The sequence below is a fragment of the Bufo bufo genome, chromosome 10 (assembly GCF_905171765.1).
Source record: "Bufo bufo chromosome 10, aBufBuf1.1, whole genome shotgun sequence".
Lineage (NCBI taxonomy): Eukaryota > Metazoa > Chordata > Amphibia > Anura > Bufonidae > Bufo > Bufo bufo.
In genome coordinates this window covers 102,367,190-102,393,566 of record NC_053398.1, presented here as the reverse complement: position 1 = coordinate 102,393,566, position 26,377 = coordinate 102,367,190, and the positions used below count along the sequence as shown (strand labels likewise).

Genomic DNA, 26,377 nt, shown 5'->3' with positions numbered 1-26,377 from the left:
GTACACCCCTAAGTGAAAACGACCAAATTGTGCCCAATTGGCCATTTTCCCTCCCCAGTGTCATGTGACTCGTTAGTGTTACAAGGTCTCAGGTCTGAATGGGGAGCAGGAGTGTTAAATTTGGTGTTATCGTTCTCGCACTCTCTTAATGGTCACTGGATGTTCAACATGGCACCTCGTGGCAAAGAACTCTCTGAGGAACTAAAAAAAAGAATTGTTGCTCTATTTAAAGATGGCCTGGGGCTATAAGAAGATTGCCAACACCCTGAAACTGAACTGCAGCACGGTGGCCAAGACCATACAGTGGTTTAACAAGATGGGTTCCACTCAGGACAGGCCTCACCATGGTTGACCAAAGAAGTTAAATGCACGTGCTCAGCTTCATATTTAGAGGTTTCAAAATAGATGTATGAGTGCTGCCAGCATTGCTGTAGAGCAGGGATGCTCAACCTGTGGCCCTCCAGCTGTTGCAAAACTACAACTCCCAGCATGCCCAGAGAGCCTACTGCTGTCAGCCTACAGCAGGGCATAGTGAGAGTTGTCGTTTTACAACAGCTGGAGGGCCACAGGTTGAGCATCTCTGCTGTAGATGTTAAAGGGGTGGCGGGTCAGCCTGTCAGTGCTCAGACCATCCACCACACACTGCATCAACTTGGTCTGCAATGCTTTTGTCCCAGAAGAAAGCATCTTCTAAAGATGATGCTCAAGAAAACCCGTAAACAGTTTGCTGAAGACAAGAAGACTATGGACATGGATTACTAGAACTATGTCCTGTGGTCTGATGAGACCAAGATAAACTTATTTGGTTCAGATGGTGTCAAGTGTGTGTACTCCGCACCTGGTTGCCGCTACAAAGACAAGTGTGTCTTGCCTACAGTCAAGCATGGTGGTGGAAGTGTCATGGTGGAGGGAGTGTTGTGGTTTGGGGTTGCATGAGTGCTGCCAGCTGTGGGGGATCTACAGTTCATTGAGGGAACAATGAATGCCAGCATGTACTGTGACATACTGAAGCAGAGCATGATCCCCTCCCTTCGGAAACTGGACCACAGGGCAGTATTCCAACATGATAACCCCAAACACACCTCCAAGACGACCACTGCCTTGCTAAAAAAAAACTGAGGATAAAGGTGCTGGACTGGCCAAGCATGTCTCCAGACCTAAACCCTATTGAGCATCTGTGGGGCATCCTCAAACGGAAGGTGGAGGAGTTCAAGGTCTCTAACATCCACCAGCTCCATGATATCGTCATGGAGGATGGAAGAGGATTCCAGGGAGTTAAGGCAGTGCTGGAAAATAATGGTGGCCACACAAAATATTGACACTTTGGGCACAATTTGGCAATTTTCACCTAGGGGTGTACTTACTTTTGTTGTCAGTGGTTTAGACATTAATGTTGAGTTATTTTGAGGGCACACCAAATTTACACAGTTATACAAGATGTACACTGACTACTTTACATTGTGTCAGATCTTCAGTGCTGTCCCATGAAAGGCTATATTTATATAATCTGGATAGTTTTCGCTCTTTTCATTCTACTCTTTTGGACAGTGACTGCGCATATTCATAGACCTATCTGCAGAGAATTGTGTCGGAGACCCCTTGTTCTCTGTATCGGTGGAGGTGTAGATAGTTCTTGCGTGCTGCCCTGCAAGCTCTGAGGATGTAGACTGTATGTCCTTCAGCAATGCCAGACAGAACTTTGGAATGAGTAACCCTACGGGGGCTGAACTTTTTTGATGCTTTCTATTCATGTCTATGAAAGCCATTATTGCTGGTCATAAAAAAAAAAAAAAAAATGAAACGACTTCTTGAACGTTTCTTAGTTTAGCTCAATTAAGGAGACTGCTGTTTGTCTAATCCAAACTAATCCAGAATTACAGCAAAATACTCAAACTGGTTCCTAGACAGCTGAGGCACTCACAGATGGGGGTCTATTACTGGTTTTATTATTATTATAGTAATTTATTTGATTTGTACTGGATTAATCCCCAGGAAAGAAGTGAACCCATTGAACCTACATCTCTGGCTTGCCTAATTCAGCTTCTTCTTTTGATTTGGCAGGACCACATCACTCTACATCTTCATCATGGAAGAGAAGGAAAGCCCGGCTGTGCCACTTACTTCCTCCAGCAATGGAGATGCTCCCGATAAGTCCGAGAGTCCAAAGGACGTCATGCAACTCAAGAAAGAGATCTCCCTTTTAAATGGAGTCTGCCTTATTGTGGGCAACATGATCGGCTCAGGGATCTTTGTGTCTCCCAAGGGAGTTCTTATTTACTCAGCCTCTTATGGGCTATCTCTAGTCCTGTGGACACTAGGTGGTATCTTCTCAGTGATCGGGGCCCTGTGCTATGCAGAACTCGGTACCACCATTCCTAAATCAGGAGGCAGCTATGCATACATCCTTGAGGCTTTCGGGGGTTTTGTTGCCTTCATCAGACTCTGGACGTCACTGCTGATTATTGAACCCACCAGCCAAGCGGTGATTGCGATCACTTTTGCAGACTACCTGGTACAACCCATGTTCCCTTCCTGTCAACCTCCCTACGTTGCATCTCGTCTCATTGCTGCTGCTTGTGTTTGTATGTATATTATAGACTATAAATTACAGATATGTATAGTAATCTGGATAATCGCCCATTGTAATGGACAAGATGTTAAAGGATGACCTATAGTTTTAATCCTTGCTTAATTTGACCACATACTTGAACCTTCTTCAGTCCATGCAGTTTTATTATTCTGCACCTTAATCGTAACGTTACATGGTGTTTTCTCAAAGGATCGTGAAATTAGGGCTCTTTCTGACGAGTTTTGTGTCTGATTGCATTCCGTTTTTTCTGCCCATTTTATACTCAGAAAGCACCCAGACATGACCATTGCTCGTCTGATTGAACCCTTGGTATGACATCCGAGTGACCTCTGTTTCTCCATTTAAGAATTGTCTTAATTGCTAGAATTTCAGCCATGTCTGAATTAGGCTACTTTCACACTTGCGTTGTTCTTTTCCGGCATAGAGTTCCGTCACAGGGGCTCTATACCGGAAAAGAACTGATCAGGTATATCCCCATGCATTCTGAATGGAGAGTAATCCGTTCAGTTTGCATCAGGATGTCTTCAGTTCAGTCGTTTTGACTGATCAGGCAAAAGATAAAACCGTAGCATCTCCGGCTAAAAAAACTGAAGACTTGCCTGAATGCCGGATCAGGCATTTTTTCCCATAGGAATGTATTAGTGCCGGATCCGGCATTCAGAATACCGGAATGCCGGATCCGTCTTTCCGGTATGCGCATGCGCAGACTGAAAAAAAGGTGAAAAAATAAATGCCGGATCCGTTTTTGCCGGATGACACCGGAAAGACGGATCCGGCATTTCAATGCATTTTTTCGACTGATCAGGCATTTTTAAGACTGATCAGGATCCTGATCAGTCTTACTAATGCCATCAGTTAGCATACCTTTTGCCTGATCCGGCAGGCAGTTCCGGCGACGGAACTGCTTGCCGGATCTCTCTGCCGCAAGTGTGAAAGTAGCCTTAGTGCGATTGTTCTGCCCATAGGGAATCATTAAAGGGTTTCTCTCACTCCAGCAAAAAACATTGATCATGTTGAGAAAGTTAATACAAGGCACTTACTAATGTATTGTGATTGTCCATATTGCCTCCTTTGCTGTCTTGATTCATTTTTCCCATCACTTTATACACTGATCGTTTCCAGGGGTTACGTCCACCTGCTATCCATCAGAGGTGGTCATGCTTGCAGACTATAGGAAAAAGCGCCAACCTCTCTGGTGGCCGGGACCGTAGGAGCTCACAAAGGCTAGTGCTTTTTCCTATAGTGTGCAAGCATGACCACCACTGATGATGGATTGCAGGATGGTCGTAACCATGGAAACGAGCAGTGTATAATGTGATGGAAAAATGAATCGAGCAGCAAAGGAGGCAATATGGACAATCACAGTACATTAGTAAGTGCCTTGTATTAACTTCCTCTACATGACAAATGCTATTTGCTGAAGTGAGAGAACCCCTTTAAGATTGTGTGAGAAGCAGCAATTTTTTGATGCCGCAGTGTTTTTATTTTTTGCACTGTGCTGGTGACCCTATGTATAATAAGGGCACTTGCACACAAGTTCCAGTGATAGTACAAATTTTCGTGCAAATTTTTCCTCGTTTTTGCACCGAAGTCCGCAACGTCTGATTGTGGATTTTTATGCAGATTTGATGCGATTTTGCCGCAGATCTTACTCTTCGTTTGAAAAGTGTGAAATCGGAAACGTTATTGTAATGCTGCAGATTTGGAAATCTGCAATGCAGGTCAGTTTCCGCACGGAAACAATCTGCAAAGTCTACGTGAGATTTGTTCATTCTCCTACATTAGGACCAATACCATTATGTTCAACTGTCAAGCGCACATGTCTCAGGAGAGACGGCTTTAGGGTCCATTCACACGTCCGTTTTTTCTTTCCTGATCTGTTCCGTTTTTTGCGGAACAGATCTGGACCCATTCATTTTCAATGGGTCCTGGAAAAAATCGGACAGCACAATGTGTGCTGTCCGTTTCCGTTGTTCCGTTCCGCATGTCCGTTTAAATATAAAACATGTCCTATTCTTTTCCAGCAAAATTCGGATCCTGGTACAATACAAAGTCAATGGATCCGCAAAAAACGGAAGACATTCGGATGTCATTACGTATGTCATCCGTTTTATGCGGATTCCGTTCCTGGAAATTACATTTAAATTTTATTTTTAATTTTTTTAAAGAAATCCAAACAACTTTATTTGCTTATTGAAATTTATACATGTTTCCATACGGAAACATGACATACGGAAACATTTTCAGGAACAACGGATCCGCAAAAAACGGACCGAAAATCGGGATATAGAAAAATACTGACGTGTGAATGTAGCCTTAGGCCTCTTTCACACGACAGTATGGCTTTTTCAGTGTTTTGCGGTCCATTTTAAACGGATCCGTTGTTCCGTTTTTTGTTTCCGTTGTGTTTCCGTTCCGTTTTTCCGTTCCGTTTTTCCGTATGGCATATACAGTATACAGTAATTTCATAGAAAAAATTGGGCTGGGCATAACATTTTCAATAGATGGTTCCGCAAAAAACGGAACGGATACGGAAGACATACGGATGCATTTCCGTATGCGTTCCGTTTTTTTGCGGACCCATAGACTTTAATGGAGCCACGGACCGTGATTTACGGCTAAATATAGGACGGAAACGGAATGCATACGGAACACATTCCGTTTTTTTTGTGGAACCATTGAAATGAATGGTTCCGTATACGGACCGCAAAACGAAAAAAAAAAAACGGTAGTGTGAAAGAGGCCTTATTGTGACACAGCTGATGACAGAACCCCCTTATATCCTACACAACTTACCGATGGTTCCCCACCTGACTCCACTTCTCCTTCTTGACGTGGACATATACGGTAAATGCTGCAGCCAATCATGTGCTTTAGCAGGCCATGCCTGGCTTCTACCTCGTCCAGGAGAACTGCTTCGGATCTCACTAGCGTCATGTTTATAAGCGAGCCATGGCCGCCGTGATGTATCCGTATTGACAGCGAGAATAGCGCTGCAGGGCATAGCATTCATTGCCATCAGAAATACTGAAAACCCAGACGGGCACCGTAGCATAGCAAGTGTGAAGAAAACCTTAGGCTGTATTCACACGTCTTGTTTGTCCTCCACTTCTAGAAGAGCGTATTAAAGCAGACGGGGGGTGGACAGAGGGATGATTGTCCTTTTTTGCTCTGCTGGGATCCCTTCCCATTTCTGGACAGAACAATCTCAAAACTATTAATGTGACGTCTGCCCTGTCATCACGATGCCGCATTTATTACCGGATAGAAGTGACGTGGATCCAACAGAAGCTTTCGGGATTGTATTTCTGAAGCCTCTGGTAGCATGCAGCGCTATTCTCTGATTGCTTGCAGTCTTTAAATTGTAGAAATGACAATGGAATAATCCATGGATGAGTTAAATATTGTGTATTTCATGCTAATGTGAACAGGGCTTTATCATTATGATATAATATATATATATATATATATATATATATATATATATATACACACACACACTTGTTTTGTAGGTGAAGCCTGAATGATGAGTCTGCGTGCATCTAGGAATGTCATTGAGTAATATAATAGGGTGCTTAAAGCTATAAATACCCCAGACATACACACATTCCCAGACTCCCGTGTGTTACCGTGCTGGATCGACCCTTTCTGTCCTTCAGGCATGATGTTTGTCTCTGATCAGTACATACTGTCAATGCCACGTTGCTCATTCTAATTGCCTCTACTGTGATCTCCAGGTATAATCACCTTTATAAACTGTGCGTATGTGAAATGGGGGACACGGGTTCAAGATCTCTTCACCTATGCCAAAGTCATTGCGTTAATTGCTATCATTGTAACGGGCATTGTTAAATTATGCCAAGGTAAGTTTTTTTTATTTAATTTTTGTATTTCTTTTCTGTGTTCTTGTCATATGTAATAGTTTAAGACAATAATCACTTGTAAGATTTTGTATGCAGTGGCTAGCCCCAAAGCGGCCCCATCTCGAGAATGGGGCCCCCAAAGCAGGGTCAGACTGGCCCATCAGAGGATCCTCTGGTGGGCCCAAGCTCTGAAAATAATAGAACAGGACCATTAAGTCCTCTGGTGGGCCCCTAGGGACCTCATTCCAACGCTGCCACAAAGTGCAGTGTGCTTTCCATTCACTTCTGTGGGAGTTCCGAAAAAGCCAGACAAGCGAGCTCTGATATTTTTGGAACAGAAGTGACTGGAAAGCGGACCTTGCAAGCGTGGCCAACTCTATGGGAATTCCGGAAATAGACGAGTCAGTGCTACGCTGTTTTTGGTACTCCCATAGAATGGAGGATGGCTGGCGGTGTGCCCTCGTTCCCTTTGGGGCCCCTTCTAGAGATAGGTAAGTGTCCTAGCGATATGCCACCAAAGTGCGAGACACCAGGACAGTGCAAATACTCATAAAAGATGTTGGGGCATCTATCTCCAGCATGGGCCCCCGAAAGTGAAGGAGAGCACACCATGCATGTGTGGCGTGCATTCCATTAATTTCTATGGGAGTTCCAACAATAGCTGAGCGAGCGCACTCCGCTATTTTCGGAAGTCCAATAGAAATGAATGGAGGAGAGTGTACTGTGCAAGCGCAGCTACCACTCCTTTCAATTCTATGGGACCGACGGAGATGGCAGAGCCGCTATTTTCGGCAGTGCCATAGAAATTAATGGAGGATGGCCACGCTGCTCTCTGCTTGCTTCGGGGTTCCCGTTCAGGAGACATTTGTGGCATATGTGACCTGTGCCTATCCTAGCACTATGCCACCAATGTCTCAGATGAGACATCCTAGTTGAACTGACATTGAAATCTTCTTTCCAGGTTACACACATCACTTTGAGGACTCCTTTGTTGGTTCATCATGGGACGCCGGGGACATCTCTTTAGCTCTGTATTCTGCCCTCTTCTCTTATTCCGGCTGGGACACTCTTAATTATGTGACAGAAGAAATTAAGAACCCAGAGAGGTAACCAGAATCTGCAGCTATATCAGATATGGACACCATGTGAATTTTCTTATCTGGAAGGTCTGCAGCTAGCTGGATATGCTGTGACTTGGAGTCTTGTGACCGCCCCAGAGAGGGTTGTTGACTGACTCATTATAGACTATGTATTGTTGCTGGTCTGAAGGCTTACATCAGTTTAAAGGCAACATGTCATTAGCTTTATCCTGCCTGATGGCAGCATAAAGTAGTGTCAGACGCACTGATTTCAGCACTCTGTAGGCCATGTTTAAACTTAAAGGGGTTTTCTGATACTTAGATACTGATGACCTATCCTCAGGATAGGCCATCAGTTTCAGATCAGCACTCTGCACACACACCGATCACCTGGTTTGGGCAGCCGCCAGCGCCCGAAATCTTATAGTGTGGACGGTCTCCTTCATCCACTGTGTCCTCCCCAGTGACGGCATACTGCAGCTCAGCTCCATTTCGGTTGAGTAGGAGCCGAGCTGCAGTAACCCGGCTCGGCCACCACACAGTAGATGGAAACTTGGGCTTCTGGCTCACACCACGGTATAGTTTCTGTTGTTTGTGGCTGATTGCTGATCAGTCATCATGATAATGATGACTGATCCTGAGGGTAGTTCATTAATATCCAAGTACTGAAAACGCCTTTAATTCACGGTTATTCCTGGGGCGAAAACTGCCAGAACATGGTGAGAGCAGGAGCTCATGACCATCCATGACTCTTCTCAGGCGGCTCGTGACTCTTCTTCCAGTCGTGACTCCTCTTCAGCACGAGCTGCGATGATTATACCGCAGGTTCTCGGAAACTATTTAACATTATCTGTTGGGGGGTGACTGACTAAAACACTGTGCCTGTCACTACTATGCTCATTGAGGGCAGCATAAAGTTAATAACAGATTCCCTTTAAGGTCATGATGGCATTTGATATAAATGATGGGAAAGCTCGCAGCACATACCTGCTGATTTGCTATATCCTTGCCTGGAGACTGACTGAATGGTGGGGCTAAGAGAAGAAGATGGGGCTTAAAGGGAACCTGTCATTACCTTTATGCTGTCCATACTAACGGCGGTATAAAGTAGAGACAGGCGAGTTGATTTCAGCGGTCTGTCATTTATAAGTTAAAAGTAAGTGGTTGCCGAGAACCAACATCACAATCCTTGCAGACTGGGCCTGGAAAAGAGTCCCGGCCTCCTGAGAAGAGTCCTGGTTATTCATGAAGTCCTGCTCTCCTGCCCACCTGCTGATGACTGACCGTCTTCTACCTAGTTTTCTCCCTTTCTCTCTAGGAGAGAACTGACAATCATCAGCAGGTGGGGGAGAGAGCAGGAGATTAGGAATAACTATGACTCTTCTCAGGTAGATTTGACTCTTTTCAAAGCCTGGGCTGTAATGATTATGATGCTGGTTCTCAGCAACCACTGACTTTTAGCTGATGAGTGACACACCGCTGACATCAGCATTTCTGTCACTAATTTATACTGCCCTCAGTGGGGTCAGCATAAAGTTGATGACAGGTTCCCTTTGACAGTCTTTTTGTCCTACTGCTAGACTCAGAACTGTGAGGAAAATAACAGGGACCATGGATGACCTCCTGGGACATGCAGACAGATTTCTTTATATATGCTTCAGTGTTAAATGTAACATGAGAAAACAGTACCAATGGAAAGGAGGAGATGAAGAGACAGTGTCAGCTGCTCCGAGTAGCTTTAAAGTGGTTGTCAGCTATTGTCCTGGTCATCTAGGATCAATATCTCACCAGCATCAACTACTGTAGTGGTTTACACTATGGACAGGAATATCGGCCTTGATAAGTTACATCTGATTGGATTAGCTCTTTCACTTGGCCTGTATAGATGAGCAAATCGATTCATAATCTGCCTCATTGAGCAGCGAGGGGCTTCTCCTCGTTCAAGAGACTCCCCCTCTCTCTTGATTGGCAGGGCCAGACATATCGCCTATCCCCGGTCAGATTTGCACCTGTGCTGTTGCTCTGAATAGCAACACAGAGGCTCTGCTGCTGCTTCTACTGCAGATACTGGCTGTGCAGGCGCTGCTACACTGTGTGTACCCAGACGTGAGCGGCACATGCACAGTTGGTACTTGTTCTGCTCAGGTAGCAGCAGCGGAGCCTCTGCGCTTGTCTTGCCACAACAGCACACGAGATAGACAGGGCCGGGTGAGATATCCGGTCTTTTCAACCAGGGGGGTCTCTCGCTGCTAAAAGAGGGAATTTGATTTGTATGGTTCGATTTGCTTATCAATATTGGTCCGTCATGCAGTAACTGCTTTTAGTGATACCATATATGTGTTTTAGGAACTTGCCATTGGCCATTGGAATTTCCATGCCGGTCGTCACCATCATATACATTTTAACCAATGTGGCTTATTACACTGTGCTGGATTTCAACGCAGTTGTCGGCAGCGATGCAGTAGCCGTGGTGAGTAATGTTACTGTAACAGTATTTCCTAACATAGAAGTGACAACAGTCCGATGTTCACAAAAAATTCTGCATGTCTGGTGGCGTTTCATGAGTTTTGATGTATGTTACAAGTCTAGAGTTTGACAGCTAATATTCCATTACCAGACAGAGCACAGATTCCCTTGTGTACGGGACATGTGAATTTGTATAGTGCCAGCGGGATTTATAAGAGCATTTGGCATACTGAGATGTATATTATCTGAACAGAAGATAAATTTGCATTTAAAAAAATGCTCCTCCACTGTCTTGCAGGAGGGACTGCTAACTATTAGAAAAATACATAGTGGGGCTCACCTTAAATAAGTTGCTGTGGCTTAAGAAAAGTGATGAATCTCCTTAAAGACACCAGTCCTGTATGGAGACTTATTGGCAATGCACCATGGAAAAACAAATATCTCCCAAGAAGAAGAACCATCTCGCCAGCACCACTTATTGGAAGCTTCCATACCACGGAGTACTTCCAGTAAGTCTCCATACAGGACTGGTCTCTTTAAGGAGATTCAGCACCCTGCCTAAGCAGCTTCCAAGCCATCACACTGGGTCATCCAGAATCCTACTCCGTACTGATGAGTGGCAAGCACCCCGAAACAGCTGTCTACGACTATGGATATCTGGCGTGGCTATATTCCCTTGTCAAATCCCAAGGTTTATTCGAAAGTCGGATCCTGACTCATAAGGAGCCACTTCCAATAGGTGGCACTGGCAAGATGGTTCTCTTCCTTGGGAGATACCTCTTTGCATAAACAAATTGCTTCAAAAGTCTAGATTTTTGGTTTAGTGTTAAGTGCTCAGTTTATTTGTTACACTGACTGTTGCTTCACTCTTTGCCAAACAGACGTTTGCTGACATGGTGTATGGTATATTTAGCTGGACCATTCCCTTGGCTGTGGCCCTCTCCTGTTTTGGTGGCCTCAACTCTTCCATCCTTGCTGCCTCAAGGTGAGGAATATGATACGGTAAATCCGTTCTCAACATAAGTATTTAAATAAAACCTTCTAGGCAGCAAAAGGCTTAAAGAAGACCTTTCATGGGTTCAGACATTAAAAACTAAGTATCGGGATACGTAGGGCATACATATCTATACCTATTTTTCTGGGCGCCTCTCCGTTCGCCCGCTGTGGCCCCCGTTGTATTCTTCCGCCTGGTATACTAAGTTTAGCTTCGGAACAATGAGGAGGAGACGGAGTCTTTCTCCGCGGGCGTCTCCTTCTCCCCTGGCTGTAGCGCTGTCTAATCGCAGCGGAGAGCGTCACAGCCAGGGAGAAGGTGAGTTTTTAGTTTTTTTTCTCCCTGGCTGTGACGCTCTCCACTGCGATTGGACCGCTCACAGCCAGGGAGAAGGAGACACCCGCGGAGAAAGACTCCGTCTCTGTCACGGTGAGGAGTGGGGGAAACCCCCCACCGTGCGATGTTAAGTGAATAAGGAAGCTGCTAGGCCAGGACGACAGGATCAGGGAGCAGGTCACCTCCTAAAACGTCCCTAATTCTGAGCCTGACTCCTAACCGTATGAGTCAACCCAGATGGTAGGAGGGCTCATACTCCGGAACCTCAGGTCCCTACTAGCCGTTTAGGAAATCCCTGGACTAGGAGCAGAGTAAGACGACCTGTTCCTCCAAATCACGGACGAACAGGAGTCTCAACTGGCCAAGCTGCAAGGAGAAGGGAACATATACAGCATATGGATATGGCAGGTAAGTGAAACCAGTTCCACAGACACACTGACTGGAACCCGTGCATAAGTGCTGATGTCCACACCAACATAAAAGGACACAGCACACATCACAAATCACACAGGAAACCAGGACACCATAGCTGCAATAAGGTGAGACACCACAGGAACATAAACTTAACATCATGACATTTACTTATGACCACAAGGGTGGCCCTCACTGGACAAATAGCTTGGGTTGGACGGCACTCCTCTAGTGTCGTTTGGTACGGTGCTCAGTGGTAATTGAGGTAATGTAGTGAAAGGAAACCACGGCACTCGTTTAGGTAGTTTTGAAAATTTAGATTTTCATTTCATTTCATTATTCATTTCATCATTTATCATTTCATTTCTGTCAGCATCCAGGAATGAAATATGCACAAACTGGCCAGTTTGTGCATATTTCATTCCTGGATGCTGACAAAAATGAAATGATAAATGATGAAATGAAAAAATAAATTTTCAAAACTACCTAAACGAGTGCCGTGGTTTCCTCACTGGACAAATGGCATAAGAAGAACAGGGAAAGTGCACACATACACTACGCAGGTTGCCAGAGGCAACCGCATGCATAGACAGTGAGCAGCCCAGCAGTCAGCTCACAGGACTCACCGGCGGTGAACAACCAAACTGACCGCTGGCAACTGCATGCGGCTCTAAGAGTCACGACCATGAACATAGTCGTGACAGTCTCCTCCTCATTGATCCGAAGCTAAAATTAGCATACTAGGCGGGAAAATACAACGGGGAACGGAGCGGCGCCCAGAAAAAAATTGTAAGTGCAGTTAAATCCCTGCACTATGCCCTACGTATCCTGATGCTTAGTTTATAATGTTTGGACCCATGGAAGGTCCTCTTTAAAGGGGTTTCTGCATATTGATTACTTATCTTCAGGATAAATCATCAGTATCAGATCAGCGGGGGTCTGAAACTGGTGCTGGTAACAGTGCAGTGGATGGAGCCGGAAGCAGAAAGCTCTGTTCTGGCTCCATGCTTCTCGACTCCCATTCAAGGGAATGGCTTTTTTGCCTTCAGCTCTGTCCACTGTGTTGTTCCTGGCCTCGGCAGCTGCCAAGATCGGCTGTTCAATGCCGAGTCCCCCCCCCTCCGATCTGAAATTGGTGACCTATCTTGAGAATAGGTCATCAATACACCATGTTCGAAATTATTCTGCACTTAAAATTTTTATTTCTTTTTCCTATACAGACACTGAGGGACTTTTATCAATTCATTTACCCCACTATTGCACACACACTGTACTATTCATTAATTCAGAGTTTGTTGAAAGGTTAGGCATGAAGAATGGTGAACAATCTCTCTTTCATCCGTATCATTGGTGGACACAGGCTTGACCATGGGTATAGCTGTTGCCGCTAGGAGGCGGACACTAGGCACACAAAGTCTGAGCTCCTCCCTTCAGCTATACTCTTCCTACAGGGACCAAGCTAAATCAGTTTTAGCTTAGTGTCTGTAGGAGGCAGACTTCCCTGCGTTGCAGGTCTGCTGATTTATTATATATATATTTTTCTTCTTTCCTTCTTTAGCGGGAAGCTTCAGGCTGGAGCCAAGGGGGTAGAAGACGACGGACAGGTGAGTATAAAGTTTGGAGACATCAGTCATCCAGGGCCAGCGTGCAGGGCTCAGGGACGTTGGGGAGAGGAGGGGGCGGAGTTGCCCTCCTCTGTGTTGAGGACATCGCCGCTTCCGTAGGGCTGTCGGGGCCATTGTTAATTGAGGCGCCGGCTTTATTTGGGGCCTACTACTGGAGGGGGCGGAGTTTCCTCCTTTGAGCGCGTCGGCTTGGTTCTGGGGCAGCCGGGGACATTGTTAAATTGAGGCCCTGGCTTCTGTGCGGCCTGCTCCTGCAGGGCTCCCCGCGGCTAAGGCCTCTTTCACACGGGCGTTGCGGAAAAATGTGCGGGTGCGTTGCGGGAACACCCGCGATTTTTCCGCGCGAGTGCAAAACATTGTAATGCGTTTTGCACTCGCGTGAGAAAAATCGCGCATGTTTGGTACCCAAACCCGAACTTCTTCACAGAAGTTCGGGCTTGGGATCGGTGTTCTGTAAATAGTATTATTTTCCCTTATAACATGGTTATAAGGAAAAATAATAGCATTCTGAATACAGAATGCATAGTAAAACAGGGCTGGAGGGGGTTAAAAAAAATTAAAAATCATTTAACTCACCTTAATCCACTTGCTCGCGATGCGGGCATCTCCGTCTGACTCTTTTACTGTATAGGACCTGTGGAGAGCATTAACTATAGTTTAAGGACCTGGGATGACGTCACTCTGGTCATCACATGGTACGTCACATGATCTTTTACCATGGTGAATCACCATGGTAAAAGATCATGTGACGTACCATGTGATGACCAGAGTGACGTCATCCCAGGTCCTTAAACTATAGTTAATGCTCTCCACAGGTCCTATACAGTAAAAGAGTCAGACGGAGATGCAGGGCATTGCGAGCAAGTGGATTAAGGTGAGTTAAATGATTTTTTATTTTTTTTAACCCCTCCAGCGCTGTTTTACTTTGCATTCTGTATTCAGAATGCTATTATTTTCCCTTATAACCATGTTATAAGGGAAAATAATAAGGTTCGGGTCTCCATCCCGATCGTCTCCTAGCAACTGTGCATGAAAATCGCACCGCATCCGCACTTGCTTGTGGATGCTTGCGATTTTCACGCAACCCCATTCATTTCTATGGGGCCTGAGTTACGTGAAAAACGCACAAAGAGGAGCATGCTGCGATTTTCACGCAACGCAAAAGTGATGCGTGAAAATCACAGCTCGTGTGCACAGCCCCATAGAAATGAATGGGTCAGTATTCAGTGCGGGTGCAATGCGTTCACCTCCCGCATCGCATCCGCGCGGAATACTCGCTTGTGTGAAAGGGGCCTTATTTTTCCCGGATGCCGGCGTGTGTCCTGGCGAGGGGGCGGCAGAGATGATGGGCGGGCACTGAGAACAGCGTCATTTTTCGGGTGGGGCTTGTGTTTGCCACCCCCACCATGCCAGCAGCAGAGGGAGAGTGGGCTCCACCCACTTTTGGATTCAAAGCACCTGTTGGGACGCTGATGGACTGGCTTGCTGCTTGGAGGGACACAGGCTGAGTAAGTGCTGTTTGTTCCTTTATTACAGGACAGGGCCTGACCTTCCCCTCTTCCTCGGCGCCAGGATTGTCACTATGTCTGAGCCCAGATCCCAGGTCCCGAAGTAGGCGGTCCCTTTGGTGCGTCATTTTGCTTGTGCGTCGTGTTGCACAAAATCTCCATCCCCTCAGTCAGACTCTGCTTTGCGTGTGCTACGCTGCCATCAAGTGGCTCGGCCCCGGGCCTGTTGCTTCCCGCTGCCCAACCTACGGAAGAACCGGAATGGGCGCGTTCCCTGTCTAGGGTGGTACAGGATATCTCCAATACCAACAAAGCTATTGGGGCGTTTGTCGGCAAGGCAGCCTCTGACTGGTCCGACTCTGGGGATCATGGGGTGTGTGCCCATCGCGGCCGTCCCAAAAAACGGGCCAGAACATCCTCCCCCAAAAGGGTGTTTGTGTCTCCTGTTTCCTCGGCCTCTCTTCCTCCTACTAGAGAGTCTCACTCCGACGTGTCCTCAGTTGAAGAGGCATGTTCTGAGGGGAGAGGGTCAGATGAGGATGTTGTCTAGCCGGAGGGTCAGTCATCCAAATTGTCCTCCATGGTGGACAATCTAATTACGGCGGTTATTGAGACGTGGCAGGTTGAGGATCCAGCACCGTCGTCTGCCAGCTCGGGTTTTTCCTTTAGAAGGTCCCATCGCTCGCACAAGTGTTTTACCAACCAACTCTCTCTTCAAGGAGTGGAATTTCCCTGATAGACGTTTTATGTTGCCAAAACGCTTGAACGTCCTTTTATCCTTTTCCGGAGAATTTGACTGAGAAATGGTCGGCTCCACCTATAGTGGACCCGCCAGTTTCCCGCTTGGCTAAACACTACCTTGCCAATGGCTGATGGGTTTCTTTTTCTGATATCAAAGATAAGAAGCTGGAAGCGTTTGCAAAATCTGTCTTTGAAGCAGTGGGCACAGCGCTGCAGCTGGTGTTTGCCTCTACATGGGTGAGAAAGGCTATGGGAGAGTGGGCAAGTAATTTACATCAGGGTCTCGACTCGGGAGTCCCTTCGGGGGAACTTGCAGATGTGGCCCTGCAGCTCTCGCATGCCAGTGCATATATTTGTGAAGCATCTTTGGACGCGGCCAGGTTTATGCCTCGCTCGTCAGCCCTGTTGGTGGCTATTCGCCGTGCCCTATTTCTCTCCTGCTGGGCGGCAGATAATGCTTCAAAGCGGACCCGGCCCCTTTACCGGCAGCAGACTTTTTGGTAAGCGCCTGGATGAGATCATTTCGGATGCTACAGGTGGTAAGAGCACTCATTTACCAAAGAACAGGGGGCAGTCTAATGGGTCAAAAAAGCAGGGGACGGTCTAATGGGTCAAAAAAGTGGAAGCCTTTTTTTTGCCCCTTTCAGAGTTTTTCCAGCCCCAAGAGGGCGTCCGACAAATCGGCCATGGATCAGAAACGCAAACCTTCCTTCAAGCCGCACCCTTTCAGCCATTCCCGTCAACAGGGCTCCCGGCGCCCTCCATTCGGGTGCAGAGGGAGCGGCCGGCTAAATGTGTTTTGGCATGTTTGGCTGGCTCACATCTCAGATGCATGTGTGTGAGGGAGGTCATTGCAGAGGGCTACAAGCTGGATTTAAAATCCTCCCCTCCATCCCGTTGTTTTCGGTACTCTCCTCAGGCCTCTCCCAAAGCCGCGGATTCTTTTTTTTTTTCTGCCAATTCGCTCGCTGCTGCAGCAAGTTGTGATTGTTCTGGTTCCTGCGCAAGACCGTTTTCAGGGGCTTTACTCCAATCTCTTTGTGGTTCACAAAAAAGAGGGGATGGTCTGTCACTGTTCTGGACCTCAAGGTGCTCAACTGTTTCCTTCGCGTCCGCAGATTCCGGATGGAGTCACTGAGGTCTGTCATTGGGTCCATGGAACTGGGGGAGTACCTGTCCTCGATAGACATCAAGGACGCTTATCTTCACGTTCCCATATGCGTCAGTCATCTGAGGTTTCTCCAGTTCTCATTGGGTCCATTTTACTACCAGCCCTCCCGTTCGGCCTGGCCACGGCTCCCAGGGTCTTTACAAAGGTTCTGGCTGCAGTCATGGCCCTGCTCCATGCCAGGGGGATCGTAGCGATCCCTTACTTAGATGACATCCTGGTGAAGGGTCCGTTATTCTCTCTGTTCAAGGGGTATCGTCATGCGAGGAGCGCTCCCTTCCAATCAATGTTCTGGAGTTGAGGGCGATTCGGCTCTCTGCGGCATTTGGCCGACCATCTCAGGGGTTGTCCGATGCGGGTTCAGTCCGACAACTCCACGGTGGTGGCGTACATCAATGACCATGGCGGCACCTGGAGCCCAGCAGTCATGGCGGAGACGGCGCTGATTCTCAGCTGGGTGGAGAAACATGTTCCGGCACTGTCGGCAGTTCACATACCCGGTGTCAACAACTGGATCGCAGACTTCCTCATCCCGGCGAGTGGGCTCTTCACCCGCAGGTCTTTCGGGCCATCTGTAAGAGATGGGGTCGGCCGGATGTGAATCTCATGGCCTCATGGTTCAACAACAAGGTTGAGGACTTCGTTGCGCGGTCCAGGGACCCCATGGCCCGGGCTTGCGACGCGCTGGTGATGTCGTGGAGTCTGTTCACGTTTCCTTACGTGTTCCCACCTCTTCCTCTCATTCCGCGTCTTCTCCGGAAGATCAGGCCCGAAGGACTGCCCGTCATTCTCGTGGCCCCAGATTGGCCGCACGGTGTGAAACGTATGCAGTGATATGCAGTACCCAAAATTGTGTGAAACACACAGTGATATGCAGTACCCAAAATTCGCCACTAGATGGCTCTAACAGAATACCAGCATTCCATATCACTTCTCAAACATAAAAATGTAATACAAGCCGTCTCGACCACAGTTATGACAGTTATTAGATGATAATATGCAGTAAACTCAACAATGATTAGGACAGATACGAACCCTTGCTCTGCTCAAACTATAACCAATCTAGCATATTGGGTAGTATTGCTATACAAATTATAAATTATCAAGCCTGATATGACTATGGAATGAATATTCCAATCAGAGATTCCCTCTGATATCAATATTAAATCTTTTATTCAGTAATATGCATCTTTATTGAATAGTGATAATATTGAGGTATTACATCTAACATTACACATCCACAATAAAGCGGGCATTTTCCTAAATATCAAGCCAATTAATTCAATTAGTACTACATATAATAAAGTTATACGTTATCCGAGAGTGCAGTTGATATGCAGAGTCTAAGGCTACTTTCACACTAGCGTTCGGAGCGGATCAGTCTGATGTTTCATCAGACGGATCCGCTCCGATAATGCAGACGTTCGCATCCGTTCAGAACGGATGCGTCTGCATTAAAACTTAGAAAATTTTCTAAGTGTGAAAGTTGTCTGAGCGGATCCGTTCAGACTTTACATTGAAAGTCAATGGGGAACGGATCCGCTTGAAGATTGAGCCATATTGTGTCATCTTCAAGCGGATCCGTCCCCATTGACTTCCATTATAAGTCTGGACGGATCCGCTCGCCTCCGCACGGCCAGGCGGACACCCGAACGCTGCAAGCAGCGTTTAGGTGTCCGCTCACTGAGCGGAGCGGAGGCTGAACGCTGGCAGGCGGATGCATTCTCAGTGGATCCGCCTCCACGGAGAATGCATTGGGGCCAGACGGATGCGTTCGGGACCGCTCGTGAGCCCCTTCAAACGGAGCGCACGAGCGGACACCCGAACGCTAGTGTGAAAGTAGCCTAAGGGAAGTCATCTCTAAGGTCTGTTCTCATCATTGGGATTTTTTCCTGGGGTCTCTCCTTTTTTTTCTTTGTTTATCTGTGTTCTGTGTTGCTCCCTGTTGTTCTTCTTCCTTTTCTACTTCATGTGTGTGTGGTTTATGATTACAAACTTATCAGTTAGACACACCTTCCTAACTTGGAGTTTTCCAATCATTGTCGGTTAGGCGTGTACATATGATAATGACTGTGATGTCACTATATCACCCAGAATGCATTTCAGTTGTTTGTGCAATGTTACCTATTCATACCTAGGTGGCCCTATTGCATAAGCTACTAGCATCATCACTATTAAGGGTCTGATTTCTCTTACATTCTATACACATAATATATGGAATCCTAAATCAGAGCTAAGGGATTATTTTTGACACATAAACCAACTAAAACACAGATGTTTGGGTACCATTTGAGACACTTTCCCAAGATACCAAATTTATGGTACCGATAATAATACAATAGACCTTGTACTCTCACAGATACAGTGGATATAAAAAGTCTACACACTCCTGTTAAAATGTCAGGTTTCTGTGCTGTAAAAAAAAAAATGAGCCAAAGATAAATAATTTCAGAACTTTTTCCACCTTTTAATGTGACCTATAAACTGTACAACTCAATTGAAAAACAAACTGAAATCTTTTAGGTAGAGGGAAGAAAAAATATAAAAATAAAATAATATGGTTGCATAAGTGTGCACACCCTTAAACTAATACTTTGTTGAAGCACCTTTTGATTTTATTACAGCACTCAGTCTTTTTGGCTATGAGTCTATCAGCATGGCACATTTTGACTTGGCAAGATTTGCCCACTCTTCTTTGAAAAAAACACTCCAAATCTGTCAGATTGCGAGGGCATCTCCTGTGCACAGCCCTCTTCAGATCACCCTACAGATTCTGGGCTCTGGCTGGGCCATTCCAAAACTTTAATCTTCTTCTGGTGAAGCCATTCCTTTTGTTGATTTGGATCTATGCTTTGGGTCGTTGTCATGCTGAAAGATGAAGTTCCTCTCATGTTCAGCTTTCTAGTAGAAGCCTGAAGTTTTTTTTGCCAATATTGACTGGTATTTGGAACTGTTCATAATTCCCTCTAGCTTAACTAAGGCCCCAGTTCCAGCTGAAGAAAAACAGCCTCTTGGCATGATGCTGCCACCACCATACTTCACTGTGGGTATGGTGTTCTTTTGGTGATGTGCATTGTTGTTTTTGCACCAAACATATCTTTTGAAATTATGGCCTAAAAGTTCAACCTTGGTTTCATCAAACCATAACACCTTTTCCCACATGCTTTTGGGAGACTTCAGATGTGTTTTTGCAAAATGTAGCCTAGCTTGGATGTTTTTCTTCGTAAGAGCCCAGACATATGAAGAATACAGGAGATTGTTGTCATATGTACCACACAGCCAGTACTTGCCAGATATTCCTGCAGGTCCTTTAATGTTGCTGTAGGCCTCTTGGTAGCCTCCCAGCCCAGTTTTCTTCTCGTTTTTTTCATCAATTTTGGAGGGACGTCCAGTTCTTGGTAATGTCACTGTTGTGCCATATTTTCTCCACTTGATCATGACTGTCTTCACTGTGTTCCATGGTATATCTAATGCCTTGAAAATTATTTTGTACCCTTCTCCTGACTGATACCTTTTAACAATGAGATCCCTCTGATGCTATGGAAGCTCTCTGTGGACCATGGCTTTTGCTGTGGGATGCGACTAAGAAAATTTCAGGAAAGACCAACTAGAGCAGCTGAACTTTATTTGGGGTTAATCAGAGGCACTTTAAATGATGGCCGGTGTATGCTGACTCCTATTTAACATGATTTTGAATGTGATTGCTTAATTCTGAACACCGCTACATCCCCAGTTATAAGAGGGTGTGTACACTTACGCAACCACATTATTTTTTTTCTTCCCTCCACCTAAAATATTTGTTTGTTTTTCAATTGAGTGGTACAGTTTATTGGTCACATTAACCACCTCAGCCCCCAGTGCTTAAACACCCTGAAAGACCAGGCCACTTTTTACACTTCTGACCTACACTACTTTCACCGTTTATTGCTCGGTCATGCAACTTACCACCCAAATGAATTTTACCTCCTTTTCTTCTCACTAATAGAGCTTTCATTTGGTGGTATTTCATTGCTGCTGACATTTTTACTTTTTTTGTTATTAATCGAAATTTAACGATTTTTTTGCAAAAAAATGACATTTTTCACTTTCAGTTGTAAAATTTTGCAAAAAAAACGACATCCATATAGAAATTTTGCTCTAAATTTATAGTTCTACATGTCTTTGATAAAAAAAAAATGTTTGGGTAGAAAAAAAATGGTTTGGGTAAAAGTTATAGCGTTTACAAACTATGGTACAAAAATGTGAATTTCCGCTTTTTGAAGCAGCTCTGACTTTCTGAGCACCTGTCATGTTTCCTGAGGTTCTACAATGCCCAGACAGTACAAACACCCCACAAATGACCCCATTTCTGAAAGTACACACCCTAAGGTATTCGCTGATGGGCATAGTGAGTTCATAGAACTTTTTATTTTTTGTCACAAGTTAGCGGAAAATGATGATTTTTTTTTTTTTTTTTTTTTTTTCTTACAAAGTCTCATATTCCACTAACTTGTGACAAAAAATAAAAAGTTCTATGAACTCACTATGCCCATCAGCGAATACCTTGGGGTCTCTTCTTTCCAAAATGGGGTCACTTGTGGGGTAGTTATACTGCCCTGGCATTCTAGGGGCCCAAATGTGTGGTAAGGAGTTTGAAATCAAATTCAGTAAAAAATGACCTGTGAAATCCGAAAGGTGCTCTTTGGAATATGGGCCCCTTTGCCCACCTAGGCTGCAAAAAAGTGTCACACATCTGGTATCCCCGTACTCAGGAGAAGTTGAGGAATGTGTTTTGGGGTGTCTTTTTACATATACCCATGCTGGGTGAGATAAATATCTTGGTCAAATGACAACTTTGTATAAAAAAATGGGAAAAGTTGTCTTTTGCCAAGATATTTCTCTCACCCAGCATGGGTATATATAAAATGACACCCCAAAACACATTCCCCACCTTCTCCTGAGTACGGAGATACCAGATGTGTGACACTTTTTTGCAGCCTAGGTGGGCAAAGGGGCCCATATTCCAAAGAGCACCTTTCGGATTTCACTCGTCATTTTTTACTGAATTTGATTTCAAACTCCTTACCACACATTCGGGCCCCTAGAATGCCAGGGCAGTATAACTACCCCACAAGTGACCCCATTTTGGAAAGAAGAGACCCCAAGGTATTCCGTGAGGGGCATGGCGAGTTCCTAGAATTTTTTATTTTTTGTCACAAGTTAGTGGAAAATGATGATTTTTTTTTTTTTTTTTTTTTCATACAAAGTCTCATATTCCACTAACTTGTGACAAAAAATAAAAACTTCCATGAACTCACTATGCCCATCAGCGAATACCTTGGGGTCTCTTCTTTCCAAAATGGGGTCACTTGTGGGGTAGTTATACTGCCCTGGTATTCTAGGGGCCCAAATGTGTGGTAAGGAGTTTGAAATCAAATTCAGTAAAAATTGACCTGTGAAATCCGAAAGGTGCTCTTTGGAATATGGGCCCCTTTGCCCACCTAGGCTGCAAAAAAGTGTCACACATCTGGTATCCCCGTACTCAGGAGAAGTTGAGGAATGTGTTTTGGGGTGTCTTTTTACATATACCCATGCTGGGTGAGATAAATATCTTGGTCAAATGACAACTTTGTATAAAAAAATGGGAAAAGTTGTCTTTTGCCAAGATATTTCTCTCACCCAGCATGGGTATATATAAAATGACACCCCAAAACACATTCCCCACCTTCTCCTGAGTACGGAGATACCAGATGTGTGACACTTTTTTGCAGCCTAGGTGGGCAAAGGGGCCCATATTCCAAAGAGCACCTTTCGGATTTCACTCGTCATTTTTTACTGAATTTGATTTCAAACTCCTTACCACACATTTGGGCCCCTAGAATGCCAGGGCAGTATAACTACCCCACAAGTGACCCCATTTTGGAAAGAAGAGACCCCAAGGTATTCGCTGATGGGCATAGTGAGTTCATGGAAGTTTTTATTTTTTGTCACAAGTTAGTGGAATATGAGACTTTGTATGAAAAAAAAAAAAAAAAAAAAAATCATCATTTTCCACTAACTTGTGACAAAAAATAAAAAATTCTAGGAACTCGCCATGCCCCTCACAGAATACCTTGGGGTGTCTTCTTTCCAAAATGGGGTCACTTGTGGGGTAGTTATACTGCCCTGGCATTTTCCAGGGGCCCTAATGTCTGGTAAGTAGGTAAATGACCTGTGAAATCTGAAAGGTGCTCTTTGGAATGTGGGCCCCTTTGCCCACCTAGGCTGCAAAAAAGTGTCACACATCTGGTATCTCCGTACTCAGGAGAAGGTGGGGAATGTGTTTTGCGGTGTCATTTTACATATACCCATGCTGGGTGAGATAAATATCTTGGCAAAAGACAACTTTTCCCATTTTTTTTATACAAAGTTGGCATTTGACCAAGATATTTATCTCACCCAGCATGGGTATATGTAAAATGACACCCCAAAACATATTCCCCAACTTCTGCTGAATACGGAGATACCACATGTGTGACACTTTTTTGCAGCCTAGGTGGGCAAAGGGGCCCAAATTCCTTTTAGGAGGGCATTTTTAGACATTTGGATACCAGACTTCTTCTCACGCTTTGGGGCCCCTAAAATGCCAGGGCAGTATAAATACCCCACATGTGACCCCATTTTGGAAAGAAGACACCCCAAGGTATTCAATGAGGGGCATGGCGAGTTCATAGAAAAAAAATAATTTTGGCACAAGTTAGCGGAAATTGATTTTTTTGATTTTGTTCTCACAAAGTCTCCCTTTCCGCTAACTTGGGACAAAAATTTCAATCTTTCATGGACTCAATATGCCCCTCAGCGAATACCTTGGGGTGTCTTCTTTCCAAAATGGTGTTATTTGTGGGGTGTTTGTACTGCCCTGGCATTTGAGGGTCTCCACAATCATTACATGTATGCCCAGCATTAGGAGTTTCTGCTATTCTCCTTATATTGAGCATACGGGTAATGAGATTTTTTTTTTCCGTTCAGCCTCTGGGCTGAAAGAAAAAAATGAACGGCACAGATTTCTTCATTCGCATCGATCAATGTGGATGAAAAAATCTCTGCCAAAAAAAAAAAAAGGAGGGGAAAGGCGTCTGCCAGGACATAGGAGCTCCGCCCAACATCCATACCCACTTCAGCTCGTATGCCCTGGCAAACCAGATTTCTCCATTCACATCAATCGATGTGGATGAATAAATCATTGCCGGGATTTTTTTTTTTATATATACAAAGTGTTTGCCAAAGTATATGAACACCGCCACCTCCTCAGCTCATATGCCTCGGCAAACATATCTTTTACTGCAGAGGAGAAATCCCGTCTTGCAGCGCCGCATACACCGACTTGCGTGTAATCTGACAGCAGCGCAATGCTTCTGTCAGAATGCACATCAGTGCTGCAGCTAGTCGATCGGTTGGTCCACCTGAAAGGTAAAAAAAACAAAACAAAAAAGAAAAAACCAGGCCGCAACGCAATAAATTTATTAACTGTTGAACAGAACATAGAAACTTTTTTTTAACTTTTTTAACTGAACGTTTAACTTTTTTACTTACCGGTAATTTTTTTTTTGTTTAGTTTTTTTTACCTTTATAGAACAAACCTCTCCTTCCCCATGGGACAATGTGCAAAGCGCAAATTGCCCAAAGATGTGGCGAAGTACATTATGCACTTTATCCCAGGTGAAAGGAGAGGTTTGCAGCAGCTGTGAGTAAAAGGGCCCTAATAGCCCTGTGTGCCTGTCCTGTGAGATGCAATCCCTATGCTAGGTGTACCTGTGTGTGGTACTTCCGGAAACACTCACCAAAGCATAGGGCAGGGTGGTCAGGACAGTCAGGACAGAAATAGCGGGTGTCACGCCTTATTCCACTCCTGCTACAGACACGACATTTTTTTCGGGGTGGCGGTTGGGTTGAGGTACCAGCAACGACACTGGGGAAATGTCGCTCGTGTAGACGGCTAACTACACTGGTGGATGGGGCCACGGAACCTCCTGGGTAAAGGAGGTTCTCGATGATCTCTTCCTGGAATTTGAGGAAAGATCGTGTTCTCCCAGCCTTACTGTAGAGAACAAAACTATTGTACAGCGCCAATTGAATTAAATATACAGACACCTTCTTATACCAGCGTCTGGTTCTGCGGGAAACTAAATAGGGAGCCAACATCTGGTCATTGAAGTCCACCCCTCCCATGAGCGCATTATAGTCGTGGACTGAGAGGGGCTTTTCAATGACACGGGTTGCCCTTTCAATTTGGATTGTCGTGTCTGCGTGAATGGAGGAGAGCATGTAAACGTCACGCTTGTCTCTCCATTTCACCGCGAGCAGTTCTTCGTTACACAAGGCAGCCCTCTCCCCCCTTGCAAGACGGGTGGTTACAAGCCGTTGGGGGAAGCCCACGCGACTAGTTCGCGCGGTGCCACAGGCGCAAATCCGTTCTAGAAACAAATGCCTAAAGAGGGCCACACTTGTGTAGAAATTGTCCACATAAAGATGGTACCCCTTGCCGAATAAGGGTGACACCAAGTCCCAGACTGTCTTCCCACTGCTCCCCAGGTAGTCAGGGCAACCGACCGGCTCCAGGGTCTGATCTTTTCCCTCATAGATCCGAAATTTGTGGGTATAGCCTGTGGCCCTTTCACAGAGCTTATACAATTTGACCCCATACCGGGCACGCTTGCTTGGGATGTATTGTTTGAAGCCAAGGCGCCCGGTAAAATGTATTAGGGACTCGTCTACGCAGATGTTTTGCTCAGGGGTATACAAATCTGCAAATTTCTGGTTGAAATGGTCTATGAGGGGCCGAATTTTGTGGAGCCGGTCAAAAGCTGGGTGGCCTCTGGGACGGGAGGTGGTGTTGTCGCTAAAATGCAGAAAACGTAGGATGGTCTCAAATCGTGTCCTGGACATAGCAGCAGAGAACATGGGCATGTGATGAATTGGGTTCGTGGACCAATATGACCGCAATTCATGCTTTTTAGTTAGACCCATGTTGAGGAGAAGGCCCAAAAAAATTTTAATTTCGGAAACTTGGACTGGTTTCCACCGGAAAGACTGGGCATAAGAGCTTCCCGGGTTGGCGGATATAAATTGTGTGGCATACCGATTTGTTTCTGCCACGACTAAGTCCAAGAGCTCCGCAGTCAAGAACAGCTCAAAAAATCCCAGGGCCGAACCGATTTGAGCCGTCTCAACCCGAACTCCAGACTGGGCGGTGAAAGGGGGAACTACAGGTGCGGCTGAAGTTGGTGACTGCCAATCAGGGTTTGCCAGCACCTCAGGGATTCTAGGGGCTCTACGGGCCTGTCTGCGCGGTGGCTGCGACGGGGTAACTAGTGCACGTGCCACCGTACCAGCTTCAACTGCCCTTCTGGTGCTCGCCACGTCACCATGTTGTACGGCAGTGCTGGTACTAGGTCCAGGAAGGGCTGCGCTGCTGGTGTATGCCTCACCACGTGATCCGGCAGCGACAGCCCCACTCTGCTGCTCTTGAAACGGATCCTGCGTAACCTGTGGTCTAGCGACACGGGGCCGGGTACGCCTGGTGCTGCCAGGGACCTCCACCTCCTCGTCCGAACTTTGGGTCAGAGAGCCACTGCTTT

The 26,377-nt window shown here is 45.7% G+C and overlaps 1 protein-coding gene across 1 annotated transcript in view; it reads left to right on the top strand.

The window, feature by feature from the left end:
- Positions 1-26,377, top strand: part of SLC7A6 (solute carrier family 7 member 6) — a 51,388-nt gene that overhangs the window by 10,602 nt on the left and 14,409 nt on the right. Inside the window, exons 2-6 of the mRNA XM_040409841.1 lie at positions 2,062-2,582; positions 6,328-6,453; positions 7,415-7,559; positions 9,879-10,002; positions 10,880-10,983. Of these exons, the coding sequence (XP_040265775.1) occupies positions 2,087-2,582; positions 6,328-6,453; positions 7,415-7,559; positions 9,879-10,002; positions 10,880-10,983 (995 nt within the window). The 5' untranslated portion in view covers positions 2,062-2,086. The remainder of the gene's footprint in view (positions 1-2,061; positions 2,583-6,327; positions 6,454-7,414; positions 7,560-9,878; positions 10,003-10,879; positions 10,984-26,377) is intronic.